Below are 25440 nucleotides of genomic sequence, written 5' to 3'. Positions count from 1 at the left end.
GTGGTACCTCGGGTTACATATGCTTCAGGTTACAGACTCCGCTAACCCAGAAATAGTACCTCGGGTTAAGAACTTTGCTTCAGGATGAGAACAGAAATCGTGCTCCGGCGGCACGGCGACAGCAGGAGGCCCCATTAGCTAAAGTGGTGCTTCAGGTTAAGAACAGTTTCAGGTTAAGAATGGACCTCCGGAATGAATTAAGTACTTAACCCAAGGTACCACTGTACATTGATAGGCTTGTGCTGGAGTTCACATGTACTTGGCCCATGGTATCTGGTTCCTTCTGTGCCCATGTGTGTTTAGAACAAGGGTGGGGAGGTGGCAGTGGTCAGGCAGAGGGGGGCAGATCCTAACAGGTCACCCTCCTGTCAATCACCTGATGTCAGGTGACCAACTTTGGCACATGCAATTTGAAATCAAAGTCTGACTGTCAGTGCTTGCAAAGCCAGGTACACAGCACACCACAAAACTTGCCAATCAGCTAATGGAAAGAGAGCTGGGTATACAGTGGCTTGCACAGGTCTTTGCATTAGCAGGTACCGTTCAGCTCTTTTGGTGCAGCTGCATCTTTACTTCCCCTACACCTGACATCATATATGGTATGAGGTGTAGGTTAGTGTAGCTTGGCTGAAATGACTGCATGGGCCAAGTGGTGAGGCATGGCAGGCCTAATAAGGGCCAGAGGTTCTCCACTGCTGGTTTCAAGGCTGAATATCTGTAAATGGTTGAAATGATGACAAGCCAGTCCTCTCATAGGTAATCTTGTAGTAAGGACCAACTTCTAAATACCGTATTTTTCGCCCCATAGGGCGCACCTAGTTTTTTGGGGGGGAAATAAAGAAAAAAAATTTCTGAGTGCAGGCAGCTCTCCGCAAGCCGTGGGAGAGCTGCGCGAAGTCGCGCCGGTCTCCCACGGCTTGCGGATAGCTTTCTGAAGCTTGGAGAGCGAGAGGGGTCGGTGCGCACCGACCCCTCTCGCTCTCCAGGCTTCAGCGAAAGCCTGCATTCGCCCCATAGGACGCACACACATTTCCCCTTCATTTTTGGAGGGGGAAAAGTGCGTCCTATAGGGCAAAAAATACAGTACTATGAGTTCTGAACTTTTGCCTGGCTTTTGATTAATGTGCACAGTCTGTTTAATAGACTGCCTGCAGAGGTGACCCACAAAGTAAGATTTTCAGTTTATGTCCTTCATTTATAAAGTACATGTTGCAAATCACATTTATAGATGCTAGGAATGGAATTTGTCATACTAAATTGACCATTCTGGGGTTTCTTCTGATCCTCCATACTGAATTTGTGGGAGGTCATGTCTGTGTAGGGAGAAGCTCCATTACACTAGCAAGAGTCTTGCGCTGGCGTCTTCTAGACCCTGGGTTAGTCGAATCTAGCCCTCTGTCTACACTCTTAAGTCAGATCACTGGCATGTTCCTCTTGCTAGTGCCCATTTCACTTGCTCCAATAGCCTCCATTTCTGCAGGTGAGGATTTAGCATGGACTTGCTGCCCAAATAATACCTCTTTATTAAAATGCAACACCGTGGTTGGAGTTGCTGTTCTCTTACAAGGGGATTTTGTTTTGTTTTTTTATTTATAGTGGCGTGAAAGGCAGTGTCCAGAAAGACTCACGCCGGAAGTGGCTGAAAGTGGCATTCCTCCTGTCATCTGCCATGCTCGGCTACCTCCTGAGTGGCAGCTACTTGCTTGGTGAAGACGGAGTTACTGAAGTACTGGCCCATCAAGGTGAAAGCCTACAATACAAATTCATCGAAGTACCCTGCTCAGAGGACTATGACAGCCACAAACGTTTTGAAGGTATTTGTGCATCATGACTTGTGCTAGTGCAGTGCTGAAGAAGGCTTGACAAAAAACAGGAAAATGTAACTCTAAACTGTCACAGGTCTCCTGTCACCTCAGAAGCAATAGCTGTCACAGGCTCTTTGCTGTAATATCACTGTACATCTGCCCCCTTCTACTTGAGCAGTGAAGGAAAGACAGAATTCGGGATAAATCTAATGCTTTCTTCTCCTGCCTGCATTGATGTCCCCTGAATTGTACTAGATTTTGCCTCTTTTTCTGAGGTTTCTATTGCACATGAGGAGATGGTCAGAGAGATCATAATTAAGAATGTCAAAATAGAACCAACCAGAGGGGAGGCAAACCCTGGACATAATCCCAAGTGACCCATAAGATCTGGCAGTTTTGTTGCATCAATGAGAAATGGGTGGTCATTGTAGTAACAAATTCAACATATTTCTAAGTGGACAGTTGCCATGGAAATCCAAACTGATCACATTTGGTTTCAAAGAAGAAAACATCCTAAAAATGAGGGGCTGGTAAAAAGGCAACTGAAAGGGAAAGTAAATAGGGTGAAAAAACTGTACAATGCTTGGGTGTTGCTCAAAACCATAGAAATGGATTCTCAGCTAAAATGTATACCACGAGTCAGGAAAGCTACTACCAAATCAAAGAGGATGTCTGCATGGTTCATGAGTAGAGTCAAGGAAGCCAGAAAATGAAAACTTCCTACAAAAAATGAAAGCTTTGCAGAAATAAATGAGGGAAACAAAAAGTAAAAGAGGATAGCAATTTTAGGAACATATTCTGAAAAATATATTCCCCCCCCCCCAATCTTTTTCATACTTCAGAAACAGGAAATCATTTTGTGGGTAGGTAGGACTTCTAGACAACAAGGAGGTTGAAACTGCTAAAGGAAAATAAGAAGTTTACAAAGAAGCTTAAATGAACTATTTGCATCTATTTTCACTTTTAAGATGTAAGGTGGGTGGATACTTTTGCCAGTAGATAACTTGTGCTTGAACAGAGATTTCCAAGAAGGGGTTAGGAGTGTTGAGGCAAATAGTGAGACAAGATTAAATTCCAGTTTACCGGCAAATTAAAAAATTAACAAATTCAGGTGGTTCAAACAGTTCAGGTGGTTCATGAAGGACTGAAATGGGAGATTGCTAGTGTTATAACATAAACCTGACCTTCACAGTTGGCCTCCGTACTTGAGGATTGGAAATTGACCAGGCTTTTTTAAAGGGACCAGTGGAAATCCATGAAATTATGGGCTGGTCAAATTTACATCTTTGGGTAAACTGGTGGAAAGCATTGTTAAAGGTAAGATTATCAGGCATATAGAATGGTGGGAGATTTAGGACATGCAAACGGAAGTGCTACTTCACACAGCACATAGAGAGAATTCCATAGTTTGTCACAAGATGTAGTGCTGGTCACCAACTTGGATGGCTTTAAAAGGGGATGAGACAAATTCATGGAGGATAAGACTTACCATTGACTACTAAGTTATATGGCATGCATCTTGGAGGTACAGTGGTACCTCGGGTTACATACACTTCAAGTTACATACGCTTCAGGTTACAGACTCCGCTAACCCAGAAATAGTACCTCGGGTTAAGAACTTTGCTTCAGGATGAGAACAGAAATCGTGCTCCGGCGGCACGGCGACAGCAGGAGGCCCCATTAGCTAAAGTGGTGCTTCAGGTTAAGAACAGTTTCAGGTTAAGAACGGACCTCTGGAATGAATTAAGTACTTAACCCGAAGTACCTCTGTAGTATGTAGATCAATTGCACCATTCCTTTGAATTGGTGTCCCTGGGGGATGACAGCAAGAGAGTGTCCTCATCTTCTGCATATGGGATTCTCAGAGTCATCTGGTTGACCACTGTAGGAAACAGGATGCTGGACTAAGTAGGTTTTCAGTCTGATCCAGCAGAACTCTTCTGTCCTTGCTTTTCATTTCTGCTGCCTTTCTCTGTCCTATGTTACCAAGTTCCCACTTGAGGGCACTCTTGAGATGCTTATGATGTTCTATTCTGTATCTATCCTGCTCTTGGAAGTGAGAGCTTTCTGCACTTTTAGGAAGCTTCTGATTATCTCTCTAGATAAATGTTTTATGTCCAACTTGGTGATTGCCCAGATCTAATCCAGTTTGGTGATCTCAAGAAGAGGGTTGGCAGTTGCAGTTTATATCCTGCCTGTTTCAGAGTTGATCCATTGCTGTAATTGTTGGATCAGTGCTGCTTTCTATCTCTTGCCTGGTGTCACAGTGTAGTCGTGTCTAGTGCAGCTGTTTGATGAGATTACCACACTGGTGCAAGCTGGTTAGCACAGTATTTTGAGATTATTCATTGTTTTGGACATGATTAAAATCCAGATCAAGGTGACTTAGAAATTAAAAACACAAGTCACCATGAAATTTTAAATGAACCTCTCAGTAAAATAAAAGATACATGGAGAAGTAAAAACAGCACCAAAAGGACCACACCATCATTTTATTTGGCTAGAAAATGCCTGCTGGAATCATAGAGTCTTATATGCCTGCTTAAAAGTGGCCAAAGGCAAAGGGACAAACAGCTATTGGGAGGCTATTTCACATTTTATGGCAAGAAATATACATCTCCCTGTCACCTTACTGGTATCATGGTTCCAACTTAAGAAGCAGAAAAGGATTCCTTCTTTCTCCCCCAATATTTTAGCAGTTGGCATCTTTCTTTACCCCATTTCTCCCCCCCCAACCATTCCCCCCCAATTCACATCAGAATGTATCTTTTGCCCAGTCATAAACATAACTTTATTTCATTTCTCCATCCCAGCCTGCACTCCTGCAGGTTTTTTTGTTCCTGGATGATGGTGGGTGGGGAGTTTTCTGCCATGGCTTTTTTAATGTATTGGCTCCCTAGTGGCAATTGGCAAGCAGATAAGAGGGATCAGAGGGTCAACCACTTCACATGCACCCAGAAAAAGCCCCCTCCCTCAATGTGAAGGAGAGAAGTCACTTCTAACTCTTGCCTAATGTACTGGTTTGAATGGTAATAAATGGTCCTACAAAGTTAAGAGTCACTTTTTACTTAAACAGAACTCTTATGGTTTTCTGTAGAAATAGTATATTCCTCTTTATTTTTTTTCCTTCTGTCATTCTTTCACTCAGCTTTTTCCTCATCCTGAAGGTTCCTTAATTCTCAGAGGTCTTATTTATTCCCAAATATCAACCTCATAACTCAGTATTTGTTGCTTACTTCATTTGAAGTTTAATCAATGTTTATTCCCCTGCTTCTGTCTGAAATGTTGAGATGGTGTTGTAGAAGTCAAAGATGTAAAACTAAGTAGGCAGAACAGATTACTAATATGAGCTGTTTGCAGTACTTGCACAGAATAAGAAAACTTGTTATGTTAAAGATTATTGTCTTGATTGTTCAGTTGATTGGAATATTTCAGACAGGGTATTTATGTACATATGTACATGTTGAGATCTTTTTGGTGTTTCGCACATTTTATTTTCTCCAGGACTGAGGGAATGATTAAAGATGGGTAAATTGGTTTTAAACCGACTTTATCATTTTAAGTCAATTTAAACTCTGTTATGGGCAAGAACCTCCAATCTGCTAGAGGTCTAAGTAACCCCAAATTCTTCTAGAGATTCTGTATGCTGTCAGAACCTGAGCCAAGCTACAGAAGAGGCAAACATCTGTAGCAAGCTGCACATTCCCCCAAGTGTATCAAGTCTATTTCTTTTGATGGATTAGATAATAGATTTGTTTCAGGGAAAGCAAGGAATATTTTTTATATATATATATCTGTAAGAATTCGCATGCTTGCTTTTGAAACTTAATCATTTCAAAGTGTACATGCTTCCCTGTAGTATGTCTGATGAGAACAGACATGGGGAGCCTGTTGCCCCCCAAAAGCTGTCGGGACACCAACTTTCACCTGCCCCAGGCAGGATAGCCAAGGATCAAAGATGATGGGAGTTGGAATCCAACCCCATCTGCAAGGCCATTCTTTCTCCAACCGTGGACTTAGAATGCCACAGTCTCTTGCTTATGTATAACAGCCAGAAGACAATAAAGCAACTCAAAAAAGAAGTAATATTGCTTTCCATGACATGTAAGAACCACTGGGTGAATTAAGTGAATCTATTAACTGTAATGACATGGGTGGGTGTCATAAGTTTCATACTGTAACTTTTTCATCAACCAAAAATTCAGTATTTGCAATCAGGTAACGTTCACTTCCAGTTTTTTTTTTGGTAAAATTCTTTGTTGGAAGGAGAGGAAGCAAAGGACATATTGTTAACAATGCATCAGTTATAGGGAAATGTGAATTCAAGGTTATTGCAATGTGGAGAATTATAGAATGCAAAAGTCCCATAATTGTGGCTCTGGTTTGTGGGTCATTTCCAGTGGCTTGATTCAAGGTTTACTCTCCAGCCACGAGGATTAGAAACATGTTTATCATTGGTAGCTGAAATCCTTGATGTTCTGCAAACCACAGCAGATCCCATGCTTTGCACTACAATCTTAGTAAATTTCCCGAGAGAGTAGAAGTTGTTGTTGTTGTTATGGCACATGTAAAAGCAGATGAAGTAGGTGATGGATGTTTGAACTTTCTTTTCTGTCTCTCTCCTTATATGTCTGTTCTAGGCTGCACTCCTCGGAAGTGTGGAAGAGGGATAACAGATGCCATAATCAGCAGGGAGGAAGCTGAGAGAATCCGTAGGTAAATTTTCTTTTCAGAAATCGTCTTAAAGGCTCTAGGATAATGCTTTTGTTTTCCTTTTTGAAAGTTGACACCATTGTTGCTATTTTTGTGCCTTTTAGACGGGAACAAAGGATGGGTGTATATATCCTGGCAGGGTCCTTTCTTTTCTCTGCCATATTATATTTCAGGGGTTCACAGCCAGTGTGGACACTGCTTCTGTGCTGGATAATGGTTAGGGGTGCCTGTATACAGTAGGTGCATCCAACGCCTCTTGACCCAATATCAATTACAAGATCTTCAGGTGATCATGAAGATGGCTAAGAGGCACTTAAGAGATTGTCTCTTCAGGTCTGATGCAGAAAGAGATTTAACCACAGTTGCCTCTACCAAAAGTTCACCATGGTTCCTACTTATCAAAACGGAGCACATCTGAGCTAGTTATCTGACAAAGCTCCCACTTGCCGTACTAAGAATCGCTTTTACAGAATTACGATTCCAATTGATGCCGTCGGCGGTGGTGGGTGGTTGGTACAGCAAAGTACAGTACAAGGAGAGACTTTTGTCTGTGTGGGCAACCTTGCGTAGAGGACCTGTACCACTGTTTATTGCAATGCCCGCTATATATAGAACCAAGAGACCAATTTATAAAACCCCTGCTTATGAATGGAACACACTTGAACAGGGTGGAAAGGGTGAAATGGCTGCTGAGTGATACTGATGACTTCATAACTTATAAAGTAGTACTATATGCATTGGCAGCTAAGAAGTTCAGGAGAAAAGAACTAGATAAAATAGCGGTCAATTGCAAAAGTGATTCAGACATTTAAGCTGGTACATTCTGAGAACCCCCTTCTATTCTATCATATCCAGCAAATAATTTCTAGGAGACGTGACCGTGGTTTATTGTATTTGCAGTGCCTGATGTTTTTATGGTTTTTATGGTTATTGTTGTTTTTCTTTTTGTTTCCTTTGTGAATGATGCCATGGCCTTTGGCTAGTGCAATAAAGTTTATGATGATGGTATACAGTAGGTGAAAGTCACCTGAGTCAGGCTCAAACTAAATTTAGGGGCAAACTCCCATCCCACTTGGAATTTGATCCAAGCTGAAGGATAATGCCATCCACCTCTGCCATTTGGCTCTGTGGGGAAGGTTAGAAAGGGGATACAGAGCCACCCACACCTTCTGAATCTGCTCTGGGAGCTTCCTTGCAGTTCTCATAGAATTTAGTGAAATAGCTTCCAGTGGAGGTGGGAAGGAGTCTGCAGCATCAAATTTTGGGGGTGGGGAATTGCAGAGTTGGAAGGGACCCAAAGAGACATCTGATCCAACCCCTTGCAATTCAGGGATCATAGGAGTCTAGTCCCCAACACAAAGGGACTTCAGCTCCCTTCCTGCCCTCCTGGTTTTTGACCTGCAGCCTTTTTCTACCTTTTACCCACATACAGTACAATCTTTGCTTTGTTCCATTAGGTTGTGAAGTGGCAAAGATGCTGCAAGGAGGGCAGGTGGGGAAAGGTAAAATTTTAAGGCCTTGCATTGGTTTGGAGTTACCTAGGTTTTCCCCATTTTTTTCGGGGGGGGGGGACTTCCGGTAATATCTCAGTTAATCTGAGGCAAGTTTCCTACAGTTCATGCATCTCTTAATTATTAGTGAACACTTATGTAGAGCTTTTTAATAGGAAAGATGTTTCATGCTTTAATTGTGCGTTTGCATTCAATGTCACTGTGAGAGGGGTCATTGTTCCCATTTATAAATTGGGGGCTGAGGGTGAGAGAACAAGTTGATCAAGGCTAACTAAGGAGTCCATGGAACATTTGCAAATTGGGACTCTTGCAGATGTAAGGCTCCAAGCTGCCTAATCATGGATAAGCAATTTATGTGTCGGCCATGGAATTAACGCTTGCTTTTGGACTGTGAATTCTTACCAATTGCCTTAATTACAGTTAAGTGGTATATTGGCAGCAGTATTATGAGTGGTTAAGTCTACTCAGAGTTTTAAACCAAGGCTCCAGATCTTGCATGCCACTCCCAAATGCTAAGCAATTGAGAGCCTGGAACCCAGGTCTCTAGAAGCCTGTTTTCCACCAAAGTATGCATTTGCTTTACAAGTGTTTACCTCAAATACACAGGCTAGAAAGCTTCTGTATAGTGTTGTGCTTCACTCTAGGCCAAGTATTTGCCATGACCAAGAATAGCCGTTTAGTATGTTCTCTCACCCCTTCTGCTCACATCCAACCTTGACATAGTGATTTGATTAGCTAAAGCTATTGTTACCTGCTATTCCTGAAATTCCTTAAGTGTTAGTTTACTTACCAGGATGTTAAGCTATGTGTAAACTGCAATTTTAAGATTCTGGTTAGTAAACTGACATTAAATCACAGCGCCTAATTTTAAACACAGTGGGGACCAGAAGTTTAAGCTAACTGGGACTGGCATGCTGTGGAGGCGAGCGGGGTGGGGTGGGGGGAACAGACTGTAAAAGTGCTTGTTCCTGGCTGCTAAACTATGGTTCAGAAAGCTGGGAAATGTGCATCTGAACCAGGGCATTGTGTAAATATTCTGCAGTTAGCAATAGGAAGAAGTGGGGTTACTTTAATTCACTGTGTTCCCACTCTGCAGCAGTTTCTGCAGTAAGGTGGGGAATCTTCTTTCAGCTCAACTGAGTCATTAAACTCTTTCGTTCTGCATGCAGGGTTTTGCATCCTGACAGAGCAGTATTCCATTGCAACTGGAGTAAATGGTCTTAACTTTAGTCATTTGTCATTAGCAAAAATTCCCAGACTTCTGGACTAAGAAAAATAGCATTTGCTTTCGCTTCTTCCCATTGCCTGGAAATGATTGGGATAAATCTGGGCTTTGTATTGTCTGGGCACGCCTTGGCACTGAGGCAGCTAACCTTTTAAGGGCACAGGGCTGCACTGAGCAATGGTCAACCCACCAGAAAGTGTCAAAGTGGATGTAGCATTTTTAAAAATTACAAATCTGAGGGAACCAGATTTAGCTCACTGACTACAGGTCAGTCACCCCTGCTTTGCAACATGACTACTTTTTCTGCTAGGAAATTCTCTGCCTCTGTTTTTGTTTCCCTAGCTGGGTTCTATGTGTGAAGAATTCTGATTTGCCCACTGTTATGCCAGTGTAAGTTGACCTTTCTGTTCCTCCTGTGTCAACTGTGACAGGTCTGGTTTGACAAGTGGCATTAAACGGTAAAAGGCTGTGCTGCAGTTCTGATTTGAAATTGTTGTGTCATCCACAGAATAGCAGAGAAGGGACTCTCCCTTGGAGGATCAGACGGAGGGGTGAGCAGTGTCCTGTTACCTTTTACATTCTTCTGGTATCCAGGCAAGATTCTTTAGATTTTTGTTTTTTAAATGGGTTTTGGGGATGAGTGTCAGGAATGGGGAAGAAATGTAGGACTCTGCCCTCATCCCCGTGTGGCAAAATATATATTTTGCTTGTCTATAGTTATTCTAGACTTCCCTTCAACTGCTCCAATGCTGCTTGCTCCTAACTGCAAATTAAGATTGTTTTTGGCAAGACTGAGCTGAGCTTGAAGAGGAGGAACTAATACATGGTGCTTTGAGAGTGAGGGGCAGGCATTTGTACCATGGTGGGTGGTGAATGAGTTGGGCAGCAGGGTCAGGGAAAAGGAAGTACACAGAGCAAAGAAACCCCTTTCCCACTTGCTCACAAGGGGAAGTATCCTCATGTAGTTTCTGATCCTGTGTTTCCCTTATCCCGCCCCCCTTACACCAACAAGGGGGAAGGATTCACCTAATCCCATACACAGAACCCTGCACATGGACTTCCACTTGCGCAAAGTGGTTCCCCCTCGTGCCCCCCTGAAATTGCCTGTAAGGGGAGGAAGAACCCCCAAAACAGTGCAGTGGAGCACAGATAGGAAAGGAGGGATTGTTCCATCTGACAAGCTGAAAATCTTGTGCTGGTGGAACATTCGCCTTAGAACAATGGTGAATTTCTCCCATGGGCCTGAATCCCAGCTTGGCCATAACCCTCAACTGGTGGTCATTGGCAGGACACTGCCACTCAGTCTAATCTATCTCTCTTGACCTTTTGGAGAGGGAAGGTGGAAGATGCCTGAGCAATCAGAGGATAAATCTGCATCCTCCAGAGGAAAAAAAAAGAGTTTGAGGAAAGATGCCTAATGTAGAAGCAGTATGGGATGGAAGATCAATGTGACCGTCCTTCAGTAGAATGTGAAGCATCACCAGACTTTGCATAGTTAATTGTCAAATAAGTGAAGGTGGTATACTTAAAAAAAAGGGAATATTTTTGTATCTAAGTTTTTAAAAGCTGTGTTACAGACTATATGCCATCTCAGTTGTGTCATCCCTTAATCCTAAACACATTTGCTTGGGAGAAAGCACCCTTGCTTTCTATGGCACTTTCAAGTAAAGGGGTTTGAGACCAAGGTCTCAATAACCTTAAATGTAAATGCTCCAGCTTCAGTGTTTCTTCAGCTGCAGCATACCCAACCAGAAATCATTTAATGAGGGTGCCCTTTTGTACTTGCAGTGCCCCAGGGCCTCTCAGTGCTGTGTGTCCCAGTGAACACTCTTTCAAACACTCTCGCAGCCTCCATAGGTGCCAACTCCCTGGACCCTGGGTGCCCGAGCACCCACAAAATTCCCCATGAAGAGGCTGGGCACCCACAAAATTCGGTGCCAGGTCTATGCATGCTGCATGGCACCCACAGCCCCGGGCACCCATGGCTGCATGGCCAAGTTGGCACTCCTTCAGCCCACCAGTACAAAGTGAGCTACCTTTCCATTCTGCCCACAGAGACAGGCAGCAGTCTTTCACAGTAAAAGACTGTTCAATAGAAGGACGTTCTTTTTACTATTCCTGTATTTCATTGCATTTTGTAGCCTACTGAGAGCTGAAGCGGCTCTGTTGTTCAATATGGAATGTAATTGCTTTGAGTGCAATCCAATCAGCTCGATTGACAGGTGTCTCTGCAATTGGCCATGGACTGTTCGTGACGTAAATCGTCTTGATGTCTTGGGGCCATTTGCCAGATGCAGAGAAATCAAAAGTAGATTTAAAATGCTAGTCTGTTGAAGAACTGAAGTTTTGATTTATGGTTTGCAAAGGTGCAATGAGAATGACTTTCCAAAATTTAGCCCCCAAATGCATCAGACCGGCTTTGAAATCATAAATGCTCATAATTGCATTTAGCCTTTGAATGCAAGTTTTACAATTTTCCGTTGAGTTTCTATCCTTTTATGTTGCTTTACTTTTTGTAATATAAGGAGCTAAAATTCCATTTACCTTCTGAGTAAGTACAGGCGGTAAAATAATTGCGCACCAAGGATCCATAGAAAAGTTTGATTCTAAAGCTCCCCCTTCCATGATGGTAGAGCCAAAATGGGTAGATATGGAGTTTATTATTGGGGCTAACAGGAGGGGAGCTTATTTCAATACATTGACTCTTGTGAAGTGCAACAGCAGAAATCGTTCTGCATGCTATTTAACGGTGGTGTTATTAGTGCTAGTCAACGGCCCAAGGGGCTTGTGGTGGTATTACTTAGCAACCAGTCAGAATGGCATGAACTTTCCTGAGGTAGCATGTGCTCTGATTGGCTGTGTAGTTCTATGGGAGTTGTTCTTCTGCATGTTTGGTTGAAGGTCTCCCTGCTTTGTACAAGGCCTGAACTAAGAGACAAAGCCTCTGCGTATTTCTGTTCAAAATATACACTGTTTTGCTCAGTTTCCTCAGTAAAGTGTTATCAGAACTTTTCTCTCTGGACTCCATCTACATTATCTTACTGACTTTGCTATCAGTGAGTATACTTTTGGAACATGAGAAGAAAGTGAATGGCATTGCTACAAACTTGCTACCAGTGAAGCTGTTTTAAAATGGGGGTTTAAAATGGAACTCCAGCCAGTAATCTGACTGTTATAGTTTGGACCACTTGAAGTTTCTGAGTCATCTTCAAGGGCAGTCCCATGTAAACTGCATTGTAATACTTCAATCTGGGAGTTATCAGAGCATGGAGTACTGTGGCCAAGTCATCTCTACCCAAAAGGGGCTGCAGCTGGCAAACCTGGCAGAGCTGGAAACAGACAGTCGTAGCCACTGTCGCCACCTGTGCCTTCAGTGACAGTGTTGGATCCAGGGTTATCCCCAAGCTACAGAGCTGCTCATTCCATGGGAGTGCAACCCTGTCCAGAGCTGGCTGTCTTCCCACCTCCTGGACTTGAGAACTTGGGACACATGTGAAGCCATTCAATACAGGGCTTGTCTTCTATTACCTTTTCCAGTTCTTCCAATTGTGTTCTTTCCATCTTGATGCTATCCAGCATGATCCTACTTATGAGAGGTGTAAGGACTGAGTGAATATGGTTTCTGACATTTGTATTGTTTCCTGCTGCTCATGTTCCCTCTGCTATGAGTCACTTGTACTTTGTTTCTGCAGAGTCTAAGAGTTTCACCTTAATGGAATTAGTTTATTCGCAACTGGCTGTCTCGCCTGTGCCTTTCAAAATTAACCTTAACAACTACCTAAATGGCACCTGTATATTTTGATCAGGATGATGATGGAGGATGCGACTCCTCCTAACAGCACTTCAAGAAATCAAATGAATGAGGCTTTTGTTCTCTGTTTTCTTGTTATTGTACATCTCCATTCTGAATAATTCACTAAGGACTTCATTGCAGCGAGCAAAGGGTAGGAGTCAAAACAAGATAACGGTCCTTGATTCTCTGCACTTGATTCAGATGCAAATGTGCCTTGACTAAATCTGATGGCAAGCAATTTGTCAAGGCTATGCATTCTTCAGTCTGTTTCAAAATCTCCTCTTGGTGCAACATTGGGCCGCCATGGGGGATTATCATAGGCTTAAATTTGGGGGTTCATTCAACACAGGTAGGTTCCTTCCACCATAATAGAGAAGCAACTGATTTTCAGAGACAGTTTCACAATCTTCCTTTATGTAGATTTTCCACCTCAAAGAAATTAACAGTGGTCGCACAGTTTATGTGCTGGGGTGATTTCAAGAGAAAATGGGATAAAAGTGGTCATGGTTGCAATTTTCCAAGCCCTAGTAGTGAGTCATGTGTTGCCTTTGGGAAACCAATGGGCTATAGAGAATAGGTGTAGGGTTTGTGGCTTGTAATATGCAGTGAACAGAGCCATGTAAATAATCTCAACAATCTCAATTTTAAATAAAAAAGTTAGGATTAAGCCCTTAGGTTTCAGAGGGAAAAAGTTGACAGTAACTGTAACCGACAGGCTCAAAAGTCAGAAGGCAAACATTTATTTATTACAATGGCTTAGATCCCACCTTTCAGGATACTGATACTGACAAGTAACTTCAATGTGCATTTAAATATGAACACAATAAGCAATATCAACATGTAGCAAGTCAACAGCAACCTTCCTGCAGGGCAGTTCACAATAGATGGCTGGAACAGGTCCTGATGTCTTCAGCTGCCTGTACCACTTTCTTGGGAGTCCTTCCAATGGACAGTTAGTGGTAGTTGGTGCTGGAAAGGGGAAAGTTCACCTGCAGCAGTCTAGGGTGACTTCCCCCTCCCTCATTCTCGAAAGTACAGCACAGTCATAGCATTACTTTCTCATGCTATCACTCCCCCTGCAGACCTTTGCCTAAAGTGCAGGGCTGGGTGGGCTTGTGACAGTGGCGTCAAGAATGAAGAGGGATGACGTTTGCCATTGCATCTCAGTTTCAGAAACTGGTTTGCAAACCATAGTTTGTCCTAAAACTGGAATCCAACTATGCACATAATGCTAAACCATAGCTTACTGTTGCATCTGATGATGAAATCCAGGGGTGGAAGGTTTCTCTGCATCCAAGGGCTTTCTTCCCAAGTGAATAGCTGTGGCTTGCCCAATATTCTGTCCTGTTGCCAAGGCCATCTGGGAGCATCTTTACCCAAATCTAGGTCTAAACTATCTACAGTTAAAGATACTTGAGGTCAGTAAAGTAGAAGTTGCAGGGTAAATCATAACAAGCAGAAGGCACTAAGTACTGCTCCCTTGACCAGGCAGAGCAGAAGACCAATGCCCTAGTGTTTGACCAGAATAATCCAAAACAGAAATGCCCCCTACCCCCAGTTGTTGCTAGATTCCAACTCTCATCCATCCCAGCCAACATGGCCAATTGTCAGGAATTATGGGTATTGTGGTCCCCATTCCTGATCTAGAGCCTACCAATTACAAGGGTCAAGGATGCACATTCCTGTTTTGTGATGCTGAATTTCATTCAATATATTTTTTATTAAAGACATGTTTTTTATTAAAGACTTTAGCGTCAAGAACTCTAAGCAGTTGTGACAGTTCACAAATCCTGATTTGAAAATTGAGGCTTTTGTGAATTTGTCATCCTTTGGTCCACATTACCAAGGAATAGAACATGGACCCAAAAATATCTGCTGTGAGATTTTTTCTTTTTTGGTGCAAAAGCAACTGCTGTTTATTTCTTTACAGCACAGCCATTTAGCGAATACAGTGGTACCTTGGGTTACATACGCTTCAGGTTACAGACGCTTCAGGTTACAGACGTTTCAGGTTACAGACTCTGCTAACCCAAAAATAGTCCTCAGGTTAAGAACTTTGAGAACAGAAATCACGCAGCAGTGGCGCAGCAGCTGCGTGAGGCCCCATTAGCTAAAGTGGTGCTTCAGGTTAAGAACAGCTTCAGGTTAAGAACAGACCTCCACAACAAATTAAGTTCTTAACCCGAGGTACCACTGTATAGTCTCTTGTTACTGTGGTCCACTCAACACCTGACATTTAATTAGTTCCCCTATTCTGAAGTTGAACCTCTCATTTCCCAGCACATTTAAATCTTAAGCATTTACCCTTTAGGCCTACATTATTGCAGAGATTTTCTTCCTGTCTGTGTGGTTTTGCTGCTGTTTGTTTGTTTTTTTTAAAAAAAACAAGCTCCTGAAAGTCCCATTAACTACCCTTTCAGTATAATAGCCTTAATAATTTTCTTTTCCCTGCAGTGCTCCAAACTTGTGCTGCTTCAGAAAGCAGAAAGGTCACTTCTTTAGCTGCTAAAACAGTGGAAATGTGGGACTGGCCAAGTCACAGGATAGTGTGAAGTGTATAGCCTTTTGTAATGACTGCGGTTTAAAAAGGCCAGCAGTTTTTCTGCAGGTCAAAAGAAGAACCTTGAAAATGAGTTCTTGGTCATGCATGAGCATAAGAGATTCATCTTTCCCTCCTCTCCCAGCCTTAGTGGTAAATTAAATTGCTTTAGAACTATATAGGAATCAATGCAGGAAAAACATGTTATGAATAATATTCGAATACTTGCATGCCAGGTGCTGAAACATGAATATACACCACTGAATTCTAGGGGAAGAGATAGCTGAAGAGGGAAAGTTAACACTAGATAAGTCTATTGTGCCTTGATTTCTGACTCATATATATATATAAACTAGCACAACTTTAAACCAAGAGTGCTGTATCTCCTGTCCCCTGGAGCAGATTTGGGGAGTACACGGTGGGGGGAGGAAACAGAAGCCCTGTTGCACCAGCCAAGCAGTTTGTGTGGAGCGTTGGATACAACCCACCATCTGAGATTGCACAGAACAGAGACCTAGTCTCCTTTTAATAGTCTTCCTTTTGCTGATTTGTTTCTTCTTGTTTGGATTTTCTCCCCCTCCCAGGCTTCAATTCTGGACTTGCACTCTGGAGCTCTTTCTTTGGGGAAGCATTTTGTTAACATGTACAGGTAATGTAGAGTTGCACCTTGGCATTCAGTGCCTTGGATACAGGTGATTTTAGTGCTCTTAGGTTCTTCAGGATGGAATAGACATTTGGGTGGGGGAAGAGAAAAAGCTCTGATGCTGCAGGTTAATTGATGGATTCTTCAGCAGTTTGCTGGCCTTTGCAAAAAGCTGTGATACTAAGTGTTGTTAGCAAGTGGTGTTAAGCTGGGCCTGTAGGAGAGATATAAATATTTGCTGTCTCAGTAGATGCTGGATGTAAGAGTTTCTTCCACCACAGTTTAGATTTGTAATGTAATGCAGAAAGCAAAATAATTTGTGCCCTCAAGTGGTGATCAGTTTCCTGCAGAATTAATAGTTTTCCTATCCCCATAGCATCCTTTAAGTCATCAGAGTGCTTCTTGTTTACTAATCTTTAATAACTGCTTGGGATAAAGTTGGTTTGAGTAAATTAATTTGCAAAGAAAACTTAAGCACCAGCTGCTGCAGGGATTTAACTTGCACTTTGTATTATTTATTTCAGTCTTTGAATTGTCTCCCCCCACAGATACTTCAGTGATAAAGTCCATGATACCTTTACGGAAGAAGATTTTCATTTATATCGGTAAGAAAAGAAAGCCCCATTAAGGGTATTTATTGTCTTCCAAACTGCTGTCAAATACAGTAGTTCCTCGGGTTACAAACACCTCAGGTTACAAACACTTTGGGTTATAGACTCCGTTAGCCTGGAAGTAGTACCTTGGGGTAAGAACTTTACCTCAGGATGAGAACAGAAATTGTGTGCTGTTAGCACAGCGGCAGTGGAAGGCCCCATTAGCTAAAGTGGTACTTCAGGTAAAGAACTGTTTCAGGTTAAGAACGGACCTTAGGAACGATTTAAGTTCGTAACGAGAGGTACCACTGTACAACTTTAATTGTGTGGATGAGGACAATTTGTAGTGTGTCTCTTAGAAGAGGTGTGTCTAAATGCAGCATGATACTTGAACTGCTGATGAGATATATTGCTTGTTACATGGCTAAGAAGACTCCTTAACAGTCAAGCATACCCTTCAATAGTGTAGGAGAAAGAGGCATGTGGCATTGGCTGCATTTCATAGAAATTGGTAGCTCAGCCTTTATTAAATCAAAGGTTAAGCTCCCATTAACCTATGCAATCCAGATCACACTGTGCCACAAGCAGGGAGCAGGTGCACTGCAAATGAATGAAAGAGCAAGCTGCAGAGGAAGGCAAAATACCACCGAAGTTGCTGTCTATACAACCTTGGGGCAGGGGTATATTTTTAAAACTCCCATCCCACCCTGTGACCACCACTCAGGTCTTGTGTGAGCACAACCCATTCATCAAGTTACCCCAAGAAAACTTTAATGGGTTGATCTCCGCATTGCCTAACATCCTGTCTCTGGTTGCCCTAGGCTAGAGGAAGGGGTGGCGAGGAGGAAACCCAAGACTTCACGCAGAGAAGAGGAAAGCTATTTTGGCCATTATTAATTAAGTGTTCAACAAAGCAGTTGTACAGTATTCTTCATATACTTGTTTGACCAGCCTAGTAAGGTTCTAGTAAGGAACCTAGTAAGGTTCTAGTAAGGTTCTTTAACCCCCTACTATTGTTCCATTGGACATCTCTAAGATTTAGGCACTTTCTTCTATTTCCTAACCAAAATCATGTTAATATATTGTCATATTTTACTCATAGCTGCCTTTCTCTTGCCTCCCTCATTTGTGGTACCACTTCTAAAAGAAGTGGAAAGGCCCCAACTTTCTTAAGAACTCTGCTTGCAAGAAAAATTGTTCTACTCCTTTCAACAGTCTAGTTCTTAGTTCTACATGCATGACCTTGAATTAACCCTTCTCAGGCATATGTGACCAAAATAGGATGTTTTATTCTAAATGTGAGCTCACTGGAATGCCTTCTGCATTGTACAACGGTATCTGTACTTCTCTACCCTATCATATTAGCTCTGTTCATTGACAAAGGACGGAGACAATTCATTTTTTTAAAAAAAGATATTTATTAAAAGTTTAATAGTTACAGAAAAAAGAAAAAAGAAACAATAAAAAGTTCACAATACATCAAAAATAAAGAGAAAAAACAAAAAAAAATACAACAGAACAACAAAAAAAGCAAAAACATTTAAAAAACACATCCAATATCTCTATATCTCTACCTTTCATTTACTTGTGTCATCGACCTCCTCACACCTCCCTTTTTTGTATTCTTGTTCAATTAGCTATTTCAGCAAATCCTTTCCATCTTTCTTAATTTTTGTTCTATAATTTATCTTAACACAATCTAACCTTAAATTTCCACTTTAACCCATTAACAATCTATTTTTACTTAATTCTTTATAACATTTCTGCTAAGGCCATATAACTTCATTCCAGCATCCTTCTAACATTCATTAATTTTACAATATTTCTGTAAATAAACTTTAAATTTTTTCCAATCTTCTTCCACCGACTCTTCTCCCTGGTCTCGGATTCTGCCAGTCATTTCCGCCAACTCCATGTAGTCCATCAGCTTCATCTGCCATTCTTCCCTGGTAGGTAGATCTTGTGTCTTCCAGTGCTTTGCGATAAGTATTCTTGCTGCTGTTGTGGCATACATGAAAAAAACTCTATCCTTCTTTGGCACCAATTGGCCTACCATGCCCAGGAGAAAGGCCTCTGGTTTCTTTAGAAAGGTATATTTAAATACCTTTTTCATTTCATTATAGATCATCTCCCAGAATGCCTTAATCTTTGGGCACGTCCACCAAAGGTGAAAGAATGTACCTTCAGTTTCATTACATTTCCAACATTTATTATCGGGCAAATGATAAATTTTTGCAAGCTTGACTGGTGTTATGTACCACCTGTAAATCATTTTCATTAAATTCACTTTTAAGATATTACATGCCGTAAACTTCATACCAGTATTCCATAACTGTTCCCAGTCAGTCATCATAATATTATGTCCAACATCTTGTGCCCATTTAATCATAGCAGATTTCACCGTTTCATCTTGGGTATTCCATTTCAACAGCAAGTTATACATTCTTGACAAATTCTTAACTTTAGGGTCTAGCAATTCTGTTTCCAGCTTTGATTTTTCCACCTGAAAACCTAGTTTTTTATCCAGAATATATGCCTCCATTATTTGATAATAATGGAGCCAATCTCGTACTCTGTTTTTTAATTTTTCAAAGCTCTGTAGCTTTAATCTGTCACCCTCTTGTTCTAAAATTTCCCAATACTTCGGCCATTTGGCCTCCATATTGAGTTTTTTCAAAGCCTTTGCTTCCATTGGTGACAGCCATCTTGGGGTTTTATTTTCTAACAGATCCTTATATCTTATCCAGACATTAAACAGTGCTTTTCTTACAATATGGTTTTTAAACGCTTTGTGTGCTTTGACCTTATCATACCACAAATATGCATGCCAACCAAATACATTATTGAAACCTTCCAAATCCAAAACATCCGTGTTTTCAAGAAGCATCCATTCTCTCAGCCAACAAAAAGCGGCTGATTCATAATAAAGATTTAAGTCTGGCAGGGCAAATCCACCTCTTTCTTTAGCATCAGTTAATATCTTAAATTTTATACGAGGCTTCTTGCCCTGCCAGACAAATCTGGAGATATCTCTCTGCCACTTCTTGAAACAGTCCATTTTGTCCAAAAATTCAACCACTCTTGACATCTACAGGGTGCCATTAAAAAAAGAAGAAGCTAGCAATGTTAAATTTATTGTGGATTTGTCCAATGGATTTAAGAATTTAGAATAAAAAATCAGGAGTGAGGGTCAGCACTATTCATGGTCTTTCATACTGAGGTGGGAGAGTGGCAGTTTTACTCTGCGGGGGGGTTGAGGGCGGATGACAGAGCAGAGGTTTCCTAGACTAGTTCCCAGTTAAATTGCTGTGGTTAGCAGAAAGCCAGAAACCTATCTTCACCAGCCCTCCCTGTTTACTGTAGACAGCCACTGTCTCTGCTCATTCTAGTTATCCAGCTTGGACCTCTGCCTTTGTGTTTCATGGGACTTGTGTATTTTGTGGTGGTGGTGTGATATTTAACAGAAACAAAACTACCATTATTGAATCTAGACCAGGCATAGGCAAACTCAGCCCTCCAGATGTTTTGAGACTACAACTCCCACCATTCCGGACCACTGGTCCTGTTAGCTAGGGATGATGGGAGTTGTAGTCCCAAAACATCTGGAGGGCTGGGTTTGCCTATGCCTGATCTAGACTCTGTAGCAGAGAAAATGTTTGTCTGCCAGAGAAAACCTGCAGGCTTTCTCTGCTGAATCTTCTTTTCCCAATGGCAACACTTTTCTCCCAGTGTCTTGCATACCTTAAGGTTTATGCTAAACACACTCTTCATCATGACTTACTTGTGTTAAGCTATGAAGGACTTAAAAAAAACAAACTCACAAAAATAACACCTTGTTGAGGGCTCATTAAGAAGCAGCACTGCTGAGCATTCCAGGCATTTTCTGGCAGCAAAGTAGTGCTGACATTCCGAACTAGTGAATGTGTATTTTAAACTCTGTTAAAACAGCAGCTGCTTGTGGTGATGAAATATAGTTTGACTTCTCTCTTGTGTTATGCTCAAGGTGGGTAATGCTTGGACTGGTTATAGTACTGTGCTGCGTCACGTAGTAAGGAGGAGGGATGCTTTTGGTTTAAAACCAACCACTTTAATGAATTCAGTGTAATTATTTAGGGTGTTACTCAGCTAAGTTTTATTCAGAGTAGATCCATTGAAATAAATGAACACAATGCTATTAGATACCTTAATTTCAATGAGACTACTCGAAATGTTGTTAAATACCACCCTTTGATTGCAGCGCATGGTTTGGGTTTTTTTTACATTATCAGAAGCTACATTTTAGTATATCTGATGCAATAAAAGGTTTATACTTTGAATAGCTGGAAAAATCATAACATCAGAATCATGGGTTGATATTAAAATACATTTTCATCATATCAAATGAAAATGGTTTGCATTAAGGAGTGCCATTTCATTATAGATATAATGAGAAGTATTGCATAGAGCGCAGGATAAATTCTAAAAAGGAGTTCTCAATACAATACAGCCGGTGGATTGGTCTGCAGAATGATAGCTCAAGGGAACAGCAGCAAAAGAGGCTTATTGTCTACCTGAATGGCTGGATTGATTTTTCAGAGATAGACAGTGCGCACAGAAGCTGTCGTCATCGAGCAAGATTTCAAAATGAGCTGCAACACTTATTGAAATAAAATGCCTGAGACTTTAAAAAACTGATTTGCTTGGGTAAAAATAGCTTACCTTCTGAATGAACTTCCATTTCCCTTGGCTGGTAGACTATAAGAAATAGGAAAGTGGCATTTTGGTGACAGATGGAAACCGTATTACTATAATAACTCATGTGCAGCTTGGAAGCTAGCCATATTTCCTGCTGGGTCCTGTTATTCCCACCAGGTATGCTGGCCGAAAATATCTTCAGGAAGTCTTTCTGTCTTGCTCCGAAAAAATATGCAAGCCAAGTAGTACCAGCATAAACCAGCTCAATAAGATGAGCCTTGCACTTTTCTGAAGGTCGTCACGTCAGGGTACCTGTACAGCAGGTATAGCAAGCTGCGCATGTGCAAATATGTGGGTCTACTGCACTGGCTATTTGCTTCTAAATTTCTCACTGATGGAAATTTAGGACAGTCAGAAGCAGCATTTTTGCTTATCTTTTTTCCAGTAAAGAGACAGCTTGCCAGATAACCAGGTACAGAGCCTTGCTGGGCTTAAGTCTATTAAAAGGCAGTATATTCTTCTTTCCTTTGATCTGCTGAATCTAATGTTATCCCAGTAATAGGCATTAGGAAGAGGTATCCTTTCTGCATCCTGAGCTCTTTAATGTAGAGCAACTTCTCTACCTATTTTGAATGAAACTCTTCTACTAGCTTATCCAGTGCAGAGTGATTTAATGTAGGCACGCAGATGAACTGCCACACGTGCAATCAGGTCAGGAAGGCCAGAGAATATTTCCAAAGGTGGCTGAGCAAGTGACAGTGCAGCTAGAAAAGCAGTTTAGTCTATTTCTGAGTGATGAGTTGCTCAGTCAGAGGATCTCAGCCAGAGTCTGCTGCTTTGTTAGGGCCAGATGGGAGCCTCTTGGTTCCTTGCGTCACCTGATGCTGGGTGGGCTGGAATTTGTAGTATCACTGTTTGGTCATAGAGTGGTGGTTCTGTAGCATAGCTGAGAGCAGGTCAGCAATCCCTGTGGAGCGCCTTCCCATCAGAAGTCAGGGAGATCAGTAAATATACAACCTTTAGAAGACATCTGAAGGCAGCCGTGTATAGGGAAGTTTTTAATGTTTAATGTTTTATTATGTTTTTGTATGTGCTGGAAGCTGGTCAGAGTGGCTGAGGCAACCTAGTCAGATAGTAGTGGAGATACACTGCAATATCTTGTTGCAAGACTCAGCTTCACTTTTCTCAGGAGTCCTCATAAGTCAGTATAGACAATGATGTCGTTTGATGGCTGAGTACTTATCAGGAAGTCCGATTCTGATCTTGCCTCTGCTGAGGACTCACTAGGTGATTTTATGCAAGCCACACACTCTCAGCTCACCATTTGCAATACATAATATTAGTGAACTGCATCAGACAGTTTTTTTTTTAAGGATTCCTGAGAATATGTATGTGAAGCACTTTGAAAACGCTGTATAAATGCTTAAGCATTATTATAGAGAGAAAATACTGTTGAGTCCTGTGCCATTGTACAGCGTCCCAGTCACTTAAGATGCTGTTTTCTCCTTTGCAGTGATGTGAGGCAGCGAATCCAACAAAAAATAGCTCTCACTTTTGGTATCAGCTCCTCTTCCATGTATTTGACGAAGCCAACCTTCTTCTCTAGAATAAACAACTCAGAAGCCAAGACAACTCATGATGAATACTGGCACCCACATATTGATAAGGTAAGTGGGTTTTTCCCCTTCTACTCCAACAACCCTTCATATCTGTTCTTTAATTATAGTGTGCTATTGTCTTAGTAAATGTAGTCACTAGAACAGTAATTACTGCATTACTACAGCGAGTTATTGTGATTAATACTTCAGTTCCAAGTATGTTTACATAGAAATAACTCTCACTGAGTTTAACTCCTGAGTAAATGAGTATAGGATCACATTGTTAATTCCATTTTCCAGTTGATAAACTTAGCAAATTAATTCTTTAGCAGAGATTTGAACCCAAGTGTTCCTTGTCCAAATCAGATATTCTTCCTGCCCACATTGGTCTTGCTTGTCTGGTTTGTTTCATACATTCTGCAGGATTTCCATAATCCTTCCAGATGAGAATCTACTAGATAGACTCAAATTGCTGTATCTCATCAATTTCAACATTTGCAACTCTTTGTCCTCCATTAGCAGTAAGATTGAAACACCCCCCCCCCCCACTTTTTAGCTTTTTACGTTTCTGTATGGTGGGGACTGTAAATTTGTGTAATACACAAGCAGTTAAGGCTTACCATACTTGGTCGTCTGTGGCTGTAGTTGTAAAAACAAGCAAGCAAAAGGGCCAAAACAGAAACTGAAAGATAACAGGCCAACAGTCGAACTGTTTTGTACTTATGTAAGAACTTCCAGGAAAATAAATTACAGCTACAAGAAATCTTGAAACTTAGGCATGTATGTTTGTGTACAGAACATGCACCCCGATTTAGTATTTGCAAAATGTCACTCCTTCTTTGAATAACACCAGTGTTTATAAACTTCCTTGTCTTTAAAGTGATTTTATTGGGTTTATATTTTACAACTGTGTGAAAGTAGCTTCTAAGCAGTGTTAAATCCTTAGAAAAGTTAACTGTTTCTACAGGTACTGGGTTTTCTCTCCTGAATTTTTTCCCCACTGATTCATGTTGTGAAAAATTAATCAGGGTGCATCACTTTAACACAGTGATGGTGAACCTATGGCTTTCCAGATGCTTTTTGGACAAAGCTGGGACTGATGTGTGTTGGAGCCAAACAACCTTTGGGGAGCCAAGAGTTCCCCATTCCTGCTTTATTTAGCACAATAGTTGTGTTGGACAGTCTAGCAGCAGAAATTTAGTGACTGGTGTATCTCTGTTGTTTTTTCTTTTGAATGATGTAGTCACTGCATGTTGCTGAGTCACTTTTCCATCTGTTGGAGCCCTAGACAGACAGAAAATGTGTCTCCCACTTTTCCTGTTTTTCCTCCCCACACTGTCTGTCCCTTTGCTCCACCAAATAAATAACATAGTAGAGTAATCCCAAAAAGCATATGCTGGTTCATGGAATGCCCCCCCCCATGAATTTTCAAGTTAGCCTTTCAAATCTCCCTTGATTTTCACCTGAGGAACTTATTTCTTCTGTGTTTCCCTCCCAGAATTGTGTGGTGGTATCTTGGCACGCTAAATATATTTCCTGGTATTTGTTTTTAAAGGTTAGGGTTGGGACTCGGGGAATTTGGGGTTTTGGTATAGAATTCTAAATCCTGACATGAATGAAAGTTCTTGTTTATTTCGTGGGCGAGGCTCTAGCACAGGCATAGGCAAACTCAGCCCTCCAGATGTTTTGAGACTACAGTTCCCATCATCCCTGACCACTGGTCCTACTAGCTAGGGATGATGGGAGTTGTAGTCCCAAAACATCTGGGGGGCCGAGTTTGCCTATGCCTGCTCTAGCAAATTAACAAAACATTATTTTACATTGCATCAGTCACGTTCAAAAGGTCCTCTCATATCTGAAATATGAAACTGTGACCTATGCTGAAGTAAAAATCAATTTCTAAGGGAAACATTCTGTTGTTTGCTCAGAAATCCATTTAAAGTGCTCCAATAACATTGAATAATACAGCATTTTATAAGAGGTTGCCAACCATGACCTATAGGGAAAATGTTGCAGTGGATTTGAAAGGCGTCGTTTCAGATGGCACAATGAATGGATTTTCTTCCTTAGGACGATTTCAAGCTTGCTTTAACAGTAGTTGTAAATACAGTTCGCCCACTCTGTTGCAGTTAGTAAATGCTTGTCAAATGGGGAAAGTGTTTATCAGATCAAAAGAATAATCAGCAATGTTGCAAAGATGAAGTAGTAAAAGGATAGGAATGCACAAATTCTTTGTGGGGAATCGAGTGTGCTGATATCCCAATACTTGTAAAAGAAATGTCACAAAATGAAACTTTCTGATTTTAAATATTGGAAAAAGGAAGTGAAAATTAGGTACCTTTTGGA

At 41.3% G+C, this 25440-nt stretch overlaps 1 protein-coding gene and 1 long non-coding RNA gene across 3 annotated transcripts in view; one reads left to right on the top strand and one right to left on the bottom strand.

The window, feature by feature from the left end:
- The window catches only part of OGFOD3 (2-oxoglutarate and iron dependent oxygenase domain containing 3), a 39818-nt gene that overhangs the window by 2584 nt on the left and 11794 nt on the right, over window positions 1–25440 (top strand). For both annotated transcript variants that reach the window (XM_080994015.1, XM_080994014.1), the window contains exons 2-7: window positions 1597–1814; window positions 6446–6521; window positions 9763–9805; window positions 16171–16235; window positions 16778–16834; window positions 23010–23163. In XM_080994015.1, coding sequence (XP_080850141.1) covers window positions 1670–1814; window positions 6446–6521; window positions 9763–9805; window positions 16171–16235; window positions 16778–16834; window positions 23010–23163 — 540 coding nt within the window. In that variant the 5' untranslated portion in view covers window positions 1597–1669. The remainder of the gene's footprint in view (window positions 1–1596; window positions 1815–6445; window positions 6522–9762; window positions 9806–16170; window positions 16236–16777; window positions 16835–23009; window positions 23164–25440) is intronic.
- On the bottom strand, window positions 18610–21561 carry LOC308470745. Its single transcript, XR_013982623.1, has 2 exons — window positions 21521–21561; window positions 18610–18820 (listed from the first exon to the last, which is right to left on the bottom strand). It is a non-coding gene; the product is annotated as an uncharacterized lncRNA (long non-coding RNA).

The sequence above is a fragment of the Podarcis pityusensis genome (genome assembly GCF_964106645.2).
Source record: "Podarcis pityusensis genome assembly, chromosome: 2".
NCBI lineage: Eukaryota > Metazoa > Chordata > Lepidosauria > Squamata > Lacertidae > Podarcis > Podarcis pityusensis.
This window is presented reverse-complemented; position numbering and strand designations above follow the sequence as displayed.